The sequence below is a fragment of the Lissotriton vulgaris genome, chromosome 5 (assembly GCF_964263255.1).
Source record: "Lissotriton vulgaris chromosome 5, aLisVul1.2, whole genome shotgun sequence".
Lineage (NCBI taxonomy): Eukaryota > Metazoa > Chordata > Amphibia > Caudata > Salamandridae > Lissotriton > Lissotriton vulgaris.
Window position 1 is genome coordinate 429,109,718 of NC_141693.1, and position 14,644 is coordinate 429,124,361.

The 14,644-nt window shown below is 44.0% G+C and overlaps 1 protein-coding gene across 4 annotated transcripts in view; it reads right to left on the reverse strand.

Annotated features, from left to right (window-relative positions):
- Nucleotides 1-13,370, reverse strand: part of VCL (vinculin) — a 342,221-nt gene extending 328,851 nt beyond the window's left edge. For 2 of the 4 annotated variants that reach the window (XM_086921833.1, XM_086921831.1), the window contains exon 1: nt 12,328-13,370. In XM_086921833.1, the coding sequence (XP_086777959.1) occupies nt 12,328-12,495 (168 nt within the window). In that variant the 5' untranslated portion in view covers nt 12,496-13,370. The remainder of the gene's footprint in view (nt 1-12,327) is intronic. The other 2 variants (XM_086921832.1, XM_086921830.1) reach the window with 2 other exon arrangements.
- Nucleotides 13,371-14,644: the final 1,274 nt, after the last annotated feature.

A 14,644-nucleotide genomic window follows, 5' to 3' on the forward strand; every position in this document is an offset into this window, starting at 1 on the left:
TTATTAGGAGACATGAACCTGCATCTAGAGTCCGGTGTTGACCCCTACGCCATCTCCTTTCAACATTCATTAGATATTTTTGGATTATCCCAACGTGTCACTGTTGCAACCCATCTTGCGGGACATACCCTCGATGGTATTTGTTCCAACCTTACAACTTTGACTACGTCCCCTCCGTTACCCCAAATCTGGACTGACCACTTTTTCATTCCTTTCGATATTAAAATCCAAGTCCCTGCTGTACTCTGCACGAAACGTTCACACCCCTCCTTCACAGTTAATTGGAGGCAAGTTATGCAACGCATCACGCAGGACCCTCAACCCTTACCTAAGTCCCCTGAACCAACCAGAGACGTGATAATGGACTCCCACAATTTCCATGCCTGGATGGATCAAGTTGTTTTGGCTAACCTCGAACCCAAAAGCCAACTTACGAAGCAACATAAAAGTAAACTCAACGCACCCTGGTTCTCTCTGGCCCTATCTGATAGTCATCTCCTCTGTCGAAGGCTAGAAAGAAAATGGAGAAAAACATATGATGAGGCTGCAAGAGCACTTTATGTTCAACAAAGGAAAACATATCTTTCCAACATAAAAGTGGCAAAAAGGGAATTTTTCACTAAAGCCATAAACTATGCCCAGCAAAAACAAAAAACTATTTTCACTATAGTTAAGTCTTTCACCCACCCCAAATCTCTTGCACCGGAAATCCCACCATCTGTAAGCCTATGCAATCAAATCGCAGATGTTTTTGTAGATAAGATTGCGAATATCCAGAAAGACTTCCCTTCTCCTCTAACCACCTCTAAAGAGGTAACAGATAACTATCCTCCGCTCTCTAGTTTCAAACCTGTTTCCCTTCAACAAACACGTAAGGCAATTCTGGCATGCAAATCAGGAGCCCCCACCGACTCTTCCCCTCCCAGTATCCTCCACCACTTGATTGATACTGTCAATCCCCTCATCAACACCATCATTAATGAATCTCTTGAATCTGGGATAGTGCCCAATGACTGGAAGAAGGCCATTGTGAAGCCTCAGATGAAGAAGCAAAACAAATCCCCTACTGATCTCACCAACATGCGCCCCATCTCGTTACTACCTGTCCTGGGTAAGATCACGGAACAGTTAGTACACGAAGAGTTAAAAACTTTTGTAGAGGCACGTAACATTCTGCATCCTCAACAGTCGGGATTTCGTCCCGGTCATTCGACCGAAACAGCTTTAGTTGAACTAGCTGACTCCATCAAGTTCCTGCAGGATGGGGGCAAGCAGGTCGTCCTCATCCTGCTTGACCTAACAGCAGCATTCGACACTATCTCACATGTCATCTTGATCAATAGATTGCGAGAGATCGGTGTGACAGACACAGCTTTGGGATGGGTTAAATCTTTCCTATCTAACAGGTGCCAAACTGTGTCCTTGGGTCCCTTTCTGTCCAGCGAGAAACCAATAACATCAGGTGTTCCCCAGGGGTCCATATTAAGTCCTCTCTTCTTTAACATCTATATGGCTCCCCTTCTCGCTGTGATAGAATCTCATGGGATCCTTGTCACGTCATACGCTGACGACACACAACTTGTCGTCACAATTGACAAAGAGTGTGCGGGCGCAGAGTTGCGTTTCCAAAACTGTCTCTCGGACGTTTTCCAGTGGCTTAACAAAAACCACCTAAAATGTAACAGTGCCAAGACTGAAATCATCCCGCTGAGTAGAGACCTATCTTTCTGTCCGAAAGAGTGGTGGCCCGTAGGATCTGAGGCCCCCCCCAGCGCGGTACCTTCAGCACGGAACCTGGGCGTGCAATTCGACTCATCTCTTTCTTTCGATGACCACGTCAGGATCACTGCGGGACGTTGTTTCGCAATTATAAAATCCCTAAAAAAATTCTTTACTCTTCTCCCCACCGCAGCTCGAAAATCAGTCACAGTAGCTGTAATACTCTCCCGCCTTGACTACTGCAACGGATTAATGGCGGGAGTGAAAAAATCCACCCTAAAAAAACTACAAAGCATACAACATGCAGCTGCCAGACTGGTGCTGGGACTTCCTAGAAGGTCATCAGCTTCAGCGGCGCTGAATACCCTCCACTGGCTACCTTTACATAAAAGGATTCTTTTTAAACTTCTCCTTACTGTCTTTAAATCCCTGAAAAATACAGGACCTCATTATTTTGCAAAGCGTTTTACACGTTACAACCCCTCACGTTGCCTGAGATCCTCCGGTACAAATCTTATTATCATTCCAAGATTCAAGTACAAAACCCGGGGTGGAAAAACTTTCACCGTACTGGCAGCAAGGGCATGGAACAACCTTCCAATTAATCTTAGGCTAACTGACAAGGAGAGCCTCTTTAGGAAACTCCTAAAGACATGGGTGTATCAACAACCAGACACCTCTGTATTGGCAGCCATCTCGTCTCAGTTTTCTTCATCACGTTTCATCTTCATCTTCCACTCAATTACCCCCTGCACGTCAGCTTAGCGCCAAGATGCTCCTTTGGAGCGAATGTTTGCGCTCTATAAATACTCATAAATATCAAATATCAAAATTAACCTCAATTTAAGAGCTCTGAATCGTGCCCCATCATGAACAACCACAGACAACCTGAAATCACCTAGACACCTGAAAGCAAGAGGAGGTGAAAATGTGAAATATAAACATGAACTCCTATACTTACAAGGCTGCATGTCGAGGACTGTTTTTTTGCCTGTATATTTAAGGTCATGAATATAAGGCGCAGTAGGAACCTAACTCAGTCACCACACTTAAAGCACCGACAACAAGCACATCCCAAACAGGATTTCTTAGCCCTTTGATTTTTTAAGGTGGATGAGAGCAAGCGGTTTTTGGAGAGCGATCTAATTGAAATGAATGGAGATAAAACATTTTTTTAAAGGCGAACAAGGTTTTCAAAGCAGGTCACCCAACTGAAAACTCTATGTGACATTTTGTTTACTAAGAGGTTATCGACGATCCCAAGCGAGGAGACACCCCCTATAAAAGGGTAAGTGAAAGCTATGACAACCAAAAGTGTAAAAAAAAAAAATCCAGTCAAGTAAAACCATCCATTCCCAAAACGGAATTGAAAGCCGTGAAAGGCAGGGTCACCAGGACCAGAACTTAAAAAGGTAAACATCACCACCACCCAAATAAACAAAGAATGAATATATAGACCACTTTGTACCCTGATGAAGTTGTAAAGCACTCTTATTGGCATCGAGTTTGTTAGCACGCTTGTGGACCGCATGGTGGAAGAAGGCAATAGTTGCAGCTTGGCCTATATGTTAGGTGAAATGTGTAAAGTCTAAAAACAGACTCATCAAGGTGCGCAAGCAGTGCTGTGCATAAGCACTGCATGGTGTTATGCAAATTGATACTTATCTGTCTATTTGAATCGAAGATTAGATACAACCACTGAAGTGGATCCATGGTCCACCGGTGAAATACAAGATTGTGAATACCTAGGAATTGATAACGGCCCACTGTTAAATAACCAGGGTATGGAGTCCAGCCATGAGAGACAAAAGTCCAACCAATGGAAACACCGTTAGCCAGTGAATTCAACATGTGGAGTCACCCAGTAGCATTATTCTTATTCTTGCAGAGATCGCCTTCCACATTTTTTGCTATATTTGAAAGGACTTTCCATTAGTGTGATTTTTGTTTGGTTTAGAAGGATGGGGTGGCTAAACAGGAGAACGGATCTAGAACAAAGAGCCACAGATACAGAGTCCATGCTGTAGGAAGAGCAGCCCAGGGCCATGAATGGCACCATGAGCTATGCACACTGCTTTTAAAGTTATATCTCTGAGGAAGGGCAGTCAGGGTAGAGATTGAAGAGCTGTTGACATACAAGATGAGATATGAAGGTAAAGGAGGTGTCTTGCAGATACTTTCTGGATTTACTGTAACTTCTGAATCACATGGAGAGAGGCTGCGAAGTATATATTCAATTTCCAAAGTCTAGACGAGACAGTTTAATTCAATGGTGCCTTTTATCATTTGCGCGAAACCTCCAGAAGTGAAGGCCTGACAAAGACATCTCCTTATCTAACTTGAGATTCACCCGAGTTATAAGGGAAAAAATCATCACTATACTTTCTTGGTGTGAGGAGGACGAAGGTTAGCCAAGCTCTTTAGGCCAGAAGGCGAATGGGTTGTAGGTGGTTGTTTCACCACAGGTTAGCAGCCTGTTTAACTTGAGATGGCTGGTAGCATCCTCTGTTCAGCAGTAGTGAAAACCACAGTCCATAGAAGAGATTTTTCTACAAACTCCCCTCGGAGTAACAAAACTAGGTGCGATTGTACAGTGTTCCCCACTCACAGTCCTGTGAATGCTAAGGTGTAAACACATTCCTTCATTTCTGGTATAGCACTGCCCATGGGAGCAAACTCCCTAAGGCCAGTCATCATTAATACTCGCAAAATGACAAACGCCAAAAAAGCAGGGAATAAACTATAGGTAAAGAAGACAAATAGTGCATGGGTAGGCAGGGTGGGTAGAGTGCCGTTGAGGAGGAAAATCACCTTCATCAGACATGGATGGGATGCAGTGTAAGAGGCAAAGCCTCAGACATGAACTGAAGCCATGGCCCCTTTCCACCGGCATGGCGAGAATGTTAAGTTGGTAAGTACTCCAGCAGCAAGAACAATTTTTGCGGATATGTGAATGCATGAAATTGAAATTACCAATGATAAGGAAAGGATTAATCTGATAAACAATAGTTAAAAAGACCGCTCAGAAAACGCTCCGGTCTGTGGAAAGGAGGATACTCCAATACCACCTGTGCCAGGTCATCCAGTGAAAGGAACAGTCTATCGTTTCACTTCATCCATTATATCCCTGTGATTAAAGCCCACATCACATTTCACCAACTTATTACCACATCAGCAGCAAGTACTCAACAGCAGGATTGCAAACAGAGCATCTATACCCCTGTCTCTGAAGGCAGAGCAATGTAAAGGGATGGCTGATCGATTAATATCACTCGATTTATTTTTAAAGGGCCAACGTGGTGAAGGTTAAACTAGATGGAATACGTTTCCATACATTGACAGCATTAATTGAAGGGTGCCTTACAATGTTTCTTCTAACACAAAACGAATCAAGGAGTTGCTAGACAGACAAGGTCACTAGCCAGTCACATAAAATTGCCAAAGTTTCCCCAAAATAGTTTTTCTCATTCAACTCTCAGTAGAGATTCTGAACGTCAAAGGCAAAAGTAACAATTTCCAGAAGTAAACAATTGAGCTGAAGATGAGGAACATCTAATTAAGACATATCAGTGACAGAGGAGGTCACTTCCTCTATATACCAGACAGGCTGTAAACCTGAAGGGATAGCACATCTCGGGGCCAAGAGCTTTTACACAATGTGGATCAACCATTAATGAACCTTGGCCGTGGTTGGCCTTCGACCCTAGTCGTTCGGGAGGTCTTTGGGAGAGAAGTTTAGTTTTGGGAGTTTCACAATAAGCTTTCCAAAGTTCTACTCTGAGGTACTGTATTTTGAAATATGCAATTGGTTCCTATGTGACTGGAGGGTTGTAGATGAGAGCATGTGGAAGCACTGAAAAACTATTTTAAAAAAAAAAAGGGTTAAGACATAAACCTGATTGGCTTTGCGCTTAGCACTGATCACAGACATCCGGAGGATTGGTTTATTAGCTGGTAGTGCCTGGCATTCACATTACCACAGGTAGCATGAACTCTGTGGTTGAAATGCTCTTCCACCGTGCAGCACGGAGGAGATACTAGGACAGATGCAGTTAGAGTATCTAGATTTCAGATACACCAGAAAAAGAAAAAAGATTTTTATAGAATACATGAAGCACCTGCGTGGACTAAGCCTCAAAGGACTTGCAACGTTGAGACACTTTCCCACCACTAGGGAGAACCCAGACAATTCCTGTGACGGCAATGTAGGTGACGGGTCTAGAATGGGACAAGACTCCAGGTGTGGCAGGCAGAACCTGATCATAATACTTTAGATAAGGCCTTACAGGGGCAGCGCACAATGTACAATGGTACACAATCTTCTTTATCTGCTAGCTGAATCTCATCCCCAGCATCCCGCAATTTCCTTTCTTTACCACACAGCTGTGTCTTATTGCTTATCAACTTTGAAATCATCAGATACTCCAGATAAAGTAAAGCCGGCACAACCGCTGCTGCTGTGCCTGTTTTGTGCATGTGACAGAACCTTCCAAAGCCATTCCTGTTTTGTGTATACAAAGGTAACTTACTTTCTGTGCTATAAAGTTGTGTATGCTTCATATGCATGAGGGAAACCTAATCTGCTGCTGTCTAAACCATACTGTTATGTTTCCTAACCTTGGTCTAAGTAGCAAAGTGACTTTTACCCAGATTTTCCTACCTTGCTCTGCATTACGGTTCCAGCACTGACCTTTTTCCCAGACATGTGCTGAATAAATGTGGATTGGTTTCCTTGAAACGGGTCGAATTTATTATGCATGAGGATTCTTAGTAAAATCCCATGCAGATGACATACATAACAGGATTAACATACTATGTACAGAAGTCATCGCTATCTTCACCCGAAGGCGACAAGGCTACTTTGCATAATTACAATTATTGATTTAGAGTCATCTACATAATCGTACTAATAACTTATCGATTAAGGTAGAACCCAGAGGCTACATTTTGGGTATAAAAGAACCGCATCTTCACTAGGTGACTGGAGGGGACGCTTCTACACTGACACAAGACATGGAGGTCCCTGCACGTTGAAGCTTTAACACGCAGTGGTCTGACATCCCTTGCGGGGTGTCCATCTTGTGACCAAGATGGGGTCCTTATTTGCCTCTAATCAGGTTCTTTCCTAGGTGATTCTTGGCTTTACACCCACATACATGCTAGGTACACTTAGATAGGGTCCCCACTGTAGGAGTTCGCTTGATTACTGTCATGTGTTTATGCCGGCATGTAACTGCTGTTTTAGCACCATGGTAGAATTCTTCCTTATATTTTCTATGTTGGTGCTTCAAATATCTTATGTTAGCTTCTGTCTATTCATTGTCGCAGCAAAACATTTTTATACTAGAATGGCGCTGGTTCAATAAATGCTTATTGAAAACGTCCCCAACATTTATTCTGTGTATCTCTCTGCGACTAAGTAAGCAGGATTGACTGAGCAAAATAACGGTACTGTTTCCACGATCCCTAAAGGGCCAAGGGTTGTCATGTTCAAGGTTTTGCCAGAAACAGTTCACTCCTTGGTAAAGTAAGAGGATTGTGGTGGCACTGTGAGCTAGCTGGTCTATAGGATAACCTATCCTGTGCGGTTGTATGGAATCAGTCTAGACACCATTCCCTTAGTTTATGTTGAACAGCAAAGGCGCAGATCCTTTGTTTAGAAACTACACGACAGTACCAATTGTGCACGTGCAAGGGAAGCTTGTTCTGAAGCTTCAGTACTATGCCTGTTCTGTGTCTAAAGTATTCTTGCACTGGAGAGGCCCGTTATATCAGGTGTGTGCATGTGTGAGTGAGACAAGCGTGACTATGTTGTATGATGGAAGCTTGCAAGGCTGCTGCAGTGGTGTTTGTGTTAGTAAAGCTTCCAAAAAACCATTTCATTTTTTAAAACAATTCTCTATAACAAGGCTTTTTGCGTTTTAGAGCAGTACACTTGTGCACACTCCATATGTATGTCCGTCCATGATACAAATCCTAACCCGTCCATCACCATTCTCTACCTCACTTGTGCCATTTGTCAAACTTGTAGCACTCACAAACAGGTGGAACACCAGTAATAACCAGAATGCATACTACAGAGCCCCAGACACCACCCTCTCAAAGCCCACCCAAACTCCAACCATTGACTGCCTCACCTCCACTCTCCCCTCCACGCCTGTGTGTGTCTGTGAACAGAACAGCTTTATCTAAACAAACTCTTTTCAATGCTTGCAAGTGATAAGGGTGCATACCCTGCTTTCAGGCTTGCCCTTTTACAACAGCAACCGATGTATTCACATGAAACGGAGTTCACACCATCCTGGAGTTTTTATTTTCACATTCTTACTGTTACAACTCCTTGCACATTGGTATCGTGGGGTGACACCTTTGGGTGTTCTTGCTAAATTAGCTAATGTGTGTCATCTTTTAATAGTAAGATAAATACGATATCTCAGCCTCCTTAGTTTACAACTATGGTAGCAAAGATAAAATCTTAGGGACTTTTTTTTGCTTTTCTAAAGAAAAAAAAGGTCACTAAAGCCACAGCCTAATAAAAATAAACCAGAAATTAAGGGGCTATCAAAGGGCTGGAGTCTGAGGGCAGAGAAAAAATAAATTAAAACTACTTCAGAACAAATACATTGCTCCTCTCGTGACAGATTTGTACCACCTGTTGGCAAACTATTTTTTGGCACTGTGTTAAATCAGCATTTCCTAAACGTAGTTTCTGGCACTACTGATATGGCACTGCAGAGCTACGACCTGCGCGAAAATAATGGTGTATGCAACATATGGAAAGGTCTGCTTCGCATGAAGTTAATGCTCGAGAATTCGATCCGTATACATGAGGCAAAACAAAAAGGAGTTCGGTCTCAATACCCGTGAATGATGCCCTACAAACGCCCATCTTGTCCCTCATAACCACAGACTTAACCGGACCAACTCGGTTTCCTCTGATAATAAGGGGGCAGGGGACGCCAAAAAGCACTATGCCCCGAACCCCAAAGTTATCAAGCAGTTCACAACACCACACTCCCAAAAGCAGACGACACCCGAGACCCTTGCTCTTTTAGAGTGCGCGGATGAGCAGTAACAGCTGACTGCAGAGGACTGGTAAAAAGGGCATGGGGAAGCGAAAGAGACCGGAAGCAGGAGAAAGAGCAGAAAACAACGTCATACTGTTCATCTGGATACAATGGACCACTCAGTATTCTGATGAAAGTTTCCATCACCTTCAGACAAACTAGTTGCTATTTCAAATGCGAATATTCTCACTTTAAGTATCTCTCTTCCAGTCTTACCAACTAACATAGTGCTAAAAGACTATATCTGCAACAGTCATGCGCTATACAACTACCAGTATCTCAATATATAACATCTAAAGCTCGATCTTGCAGAGGGCACCATCAGAGGCCATATCAGTCTAATGTCCGAGTCGTCATAATCCTGAGCAACGTGGGGGGGATTCTGCCATCTGAGATTTAAGACAGCAAAATATGAAATCCAAGAGAAAGGTCTGTGGCAGCTGCGCCTGGAAAATGTGTGTAACTTGAGGGGTAGATCTGGTGTCTGACTTTGAAAAATGTGTGTGAGATCGTAGGTATAAATCTACTGTACAAGATTGAAAGATTTGTTTCAAGATTATTTTATTTTATTATCAATTCTTTGTGGCAGTCGAGAGATCATGAGGTCACCCAGCAACACATACGTTGTTCACTTCTTTTTTTACAATTGACCTCTAAACGTAGAAAACCGCATACTTTATCCTTATTCATGGAGCCACTGACCTTCAATGAAACAACGGGTTGAGTGGAAACCCCAAAATGCACTGCAGCTTTATTGGTGGGGACGCTAGGTTTCCATGTCGTAGGTTCAATACCAACATGTAGAAGAGTGTCAAAGGCCTTCCGTTTAGCTGGAGTAGATGGGAAGTACCACAGGCGCTCAGAGTCAATACAATTGATAGACCTGTACATTGCACACAACATTGCTGTGATGTAATGACCTGCTCTACAAGAATAAAAAAAATAAAAAAAAGATCAAGTACAATTAGGGTGGGAAGCCAGATTAGTATGGAGTACTAGGTAAAAATAAAGGTATCTGTTGATTAAGGATTGCTAAAGGAAGAGCACGACCTCTTCATCAGTGGTTGTGATCTATTCCATGAACAGTTTATTAATGTTTGGGCAAGCCTGGTGTGTAATGAGATGTTACTCCTAGCCCTTGGATCACAGCCGGAGAAGACTTGCCTTCAGAAGTTTTCTTTTTAGTATTTCTTTAGTTCTAGTCTGGTGATTGCTCCTCCTGTTGTGGTTGATTCATGTGATTGTACTTTTTTAGTAAAACAAAGAGGTGCCTTAGTTGAGACCACTTTGGAGGTAACTAAAGACTTTGATGTGCTGAGGTCTTGCAGATGTTAACGAGGCAGCCCAAGGAATCAAAAAGTTATCTTGTGTCCAAAACAAGAGGAGGTGTTAAAAGTTATTTTGACTCCAGATTTAGCCCATGTTGCTTTTATAGAAATTGCCAGCAGTATTAAAGGCACCACCCAGCACTTTCATGAGATTTTGAAGAACTATAAACCGGTAGCAAGGTCGACCAACGGTAACCCATAGAAATAACCAGTGCACAATCCAATCTGCTTCGCCTTGCTAGTGTGTGACCTTCAACTGTGCATTGACTTTCGTGCCCTCAGCCTCTGACTCAGAGGCACAATATCACTTTAAAGCCTATGCAGACCCTGGGATATCCAAATCCTGCCCTCGCATGGTATTCCACTCGGTGAAGGCTAAAAGAAGACGGTATCTGTAGTGACTAGTGCATCCACCTCTCATTACAGTCCTGCAACACTCCTTTGAAGTCTGACTGCCCTCAGGGTTATCACCACTGCACAAACCACTGGAGAAAACATCTTAATTTAAAATAAAGGGGCAGCACCCAAACAGATGGCACTCCAGTACAGTATGTGACAGGGAACAGCATGTACAGTGAGTAGCTCCAGTGGTGGTTGGCAGGGAGTAGCAGAAAGCAGCTCCCAGTTACACAGATTGGAGAGGTACACGAACTGCTCACATGACAATGTAGTGCATATAAAGCCATTGACGTGATGCACCCAGGTGAGAAGGAGTATTTCATTGCAAGTGCATCCAAAAAGACAACTTTAGAGGCCATCAAAATAGCTGCTAAAAGAACACTGTTACTATTCACAATTGTACATGGCGACCTATTTAGTCAGTAACCATGCAGTATAATAATTACCTACAGTTTAGGTTAGAGGGTGCACGGCGGAAACCACGATCTGTAGAGTTTTGCATGTAGAGTTATGCGACTTGGTTTTACTTTTCAGTGGTATTCCGGCTCTCACAGTCAACTAACCCTGATTAAAGATATCACATCCCGCACAGAAGGCAAGATTTGGTGGATTCACTGGTATTTAAAATTGCTCCCTCCTCCAGGACCTAACCTGGTCTCTACCCAGTGTTGGGCTTGCTTTATGCTAGATCAGAAACACATCTTTCTTCCATTTGCTCTCAACAATGTTTTATTTGACAAGAACACTTCTTTCTGCAGCGTACACTGTTACATCCTTTGCAGGGGGTTATTTTTCTTTTAGATTAAAATTATTAAACAAAACTGAACCAGATGGGAGAGTTGCCGCCAGTGAAGGCGATGTGGCTACATATCTCTAGTGATGGGCTAGTAAGATAACCCTAGAGACCTTACAGATTGCAGTATTGGATAGGCAGCCTGACAAGCAGGGTGGATGGCCATGGCTGCCTCTATGCATTTCACATACATTTCACTTCTTAGACCAACTGCAATGTTGTGTTATGTTAACTTATTATATATGATGTCCCCTCAAGCTCTCTCTTACTACCAAGCTACTTGTAGGTTAAAACCCTTTGCTGATTAGTAACCCATCATGAATAGTTACTGGGCCCAAGAAGGCTCTCACATTTAACTCGGGCCCGAACCAACTCTACAGTTTCTGACCCAATCAAGAGTTTATCTAAAAACATTATCCAATGCTCTTAGGTTCATTCTAAACTTTAACTGGGCTACGAAAAGAGCAAGCTAAAGGCAACTGCTCCACGAAGGAACCCTACCAATATCATCCACAGTGTAGTTTGCTAATACCACACCTATTGCTGAAAGAAGATTTTTTTTCTTGTCTTGCACCCATAACTACAGAATATTTTATATTCACATACAGCAAGCAATCAATTACTTAAGGCAGTTTAATGGTATGCAGACAGTTTTTACCGAGCAGAGCAGCCATCAGTAATACCCTTTTCCCTCAAACAACTCTTTCCTCGTCAGTCTCTCCACTACATCAGCAATTGGTCCGTCCTCCATCAGCATTCCTTATCCCCAATCTAATCTTCCATTTAACTTTTTGATCAGTTGCTCTTATCCTTTACCCGTGCCACCATCCATACCCCCTCTAAGGGGACAGGAGGAGCTTTACTGTTAATCAGGTGAAATATATACATTGCCTTCCAACAATACAAAGTGAGGGATCAAGAAACTCTGCACTTTCCCCCTAATCGCAGCATTTGAGGTCTTAAACATTTGTCCACAGGTCCCTTGGCGACCACACCCCCACTCTCTCTGACTCTCACTTACCCGGACGAGGTTGCTGACTGCTGCCTGCACAGCAGCTACGGGAGCGGTCAGCTCAGGGATTGCCTTGCCATCCACCTCTCCCTCCTCGTGCATGATGACCAGGTGCGAGATCTGTTGAGCCACAGGCTCCAGGATGCTCTCGATGGTTTTTGTGTGGAAGACCGGCATGTTGGCGGATCCGTGATGCCCGAAGGCTCCAGCAGAAAAAAGGTGCCCAACTCAGCTCAAACGATACCTCACTTTACTTGCAGAGTCGTCACCCTGTTCTTCTGAAGGGTGGTGCTGCCCACTCTTGATGTTTCTACTGGACTATGTTTGAGCTTCTCCCTGTGCGGTATGGGTTCTTCTGGGAAAAATCTTCACTCTAACCAACGTAGAGAGTTGTGTTCACTCAAGAGGATGAACGCTCAGCTATCAATGAATCTCTTTTCCTTCTACAGGTAGTATCGCACCAAAATTCGGAAAGTTTTTTTATGCTGCTCTAACTACCACTCACATAGGGTCTTCTTTCTACTCCTAAATGTCTAAATATACCCTCACAGAGGTTCCAACACTACTAAACTGGTTTCTTCACTAATACGTGAGATCGGTTTCCAAACGTTACAATTTCTCTTTCAAGCACTGTGAAATGACTGCAGTTACTATCTACCTCCTGCAGCTTGACAGGATGCCCCCTCCCTCCAGTAAGCTCCTCTCTCTCTCCCCTGGAATTCTCTCCTCCTTATTTGGAATTCTCCTTCCCTTTTCCTGGAACGTCGCGACCCTGTCCACGGGACGTTCTGGGAGTTGGAGGACCTTACTCGGTTGCACCCTCTTGCCTTGCCTGCTCTCTCCCGGGAACCCCAGCTATCCCGGGATCCCTGCTTTCTCCTGGTCTCTCCACTATCCACACCCCTCTGCCTCCAAGGTGCCGCGCTCCGGACGAGCTACGTCACCTCAAGCCTGGCACGGAGGCGGGGCACTTCCCGGACCCGGGCAGGCTCCAAGGAACTTTCCTGCCAATCAAAGCAGAGCCCGCCTCTCTCGCCTGCGTTCCAGGCCTCGCTCTTAAAGTGCGCACGCCTTCTTGTCGTTGAGGGGGGATGATGTGAAGGCGTGCTCATAGTTACAGTGCGGCCTCTGCCCGGCCTCTTAGTAGCAATTGGCCAAACGTTCCGTCACTCGGGATTCCAGCACGCCTGACGTCTTGCATTCTGCTCGCCATAAAAGGCAATGCTCAGCGCTCTGAATTTTTTTCCACCAGGATTCTTGAGAACAGACACTGGTGTCAGTTGATTAAATTAAGCGAAGCGGGCATTGATGGAACAAGAGAAATAGGATCTTTGGAAGGAGCGGAACTTGATTTCTCTTACCTTCCCATGGGGCGCAGCACCTATAGGTGCTTGAGGTCTACAGATGGGGAGAAGAGTTGGGCAAGCCCACACATAGGGAGGGGAGAGCAAAGCTGAGCCGAGCTAAGGTTCTGCCTTGGTTCTTCGAGCCCGTGCACTTGCCCTCACCTTCTTAGTATAGTTGGCATGTATGCAACACGTATCGTGCAACACGCACTAGCAATGCCAATAGGTCTGACATGGGACAGATTGGTTTAGGCACTGATTAAGTAATCAGACAGGAAGTTGTTCTCATCTTTGCATCTATTCATCCATCTACTGACTCATTCTTGTATTCACTCTGTGACAACCACACAAAACACACACAAACTCAACAACACATGCAAGATAAATTAAAGGAATACAAGTAGGTTAAAGAAAACATGCTGCTATCTAAACACTGAGCATATGCTTGTAATAACAAAACTAAATATCAATTCATGTATGTCTTGCAGTGACATTCCCACTTACTATGGCGAGTCAGATTTTATCAAGGCACTCTTTTTAGGTCTCGCTGAGCCAACTCGCATGTGTTGCTCTGCGAGAGTTAAGTAAGGGACTTTCAAAAGTGATCCCAAAGGCTGCAGGCGGATGAGGTACAGTGCATGTGCGCCGGGCGCGCGCACCATTTGTCAGCCTGCTGCCTTTGGGAGCACTTTTGCGGCCGCTTTGATGTTCTCAGTGAGTTCACAGCCACTGAGAACATCAAAGCGGCCACAAAAATGCACACCATTTGCCACCCCCTCCCTTATCCCACTTCCTGCTTGTTTGTAAAACATTTACAAATAATGATTGCTGGATTAATACACAGTCATTGCTTAGCATTGTGTAAAATTGTGTTGTCTTTGAGACAACTGTATTTTATCATGTAACATCAGCAGGAAATTTGTGGTGTATTTCTTTACCCCTTTGACGGTTTCTCGGTGACTGGAGGGACCTGGCTGCGG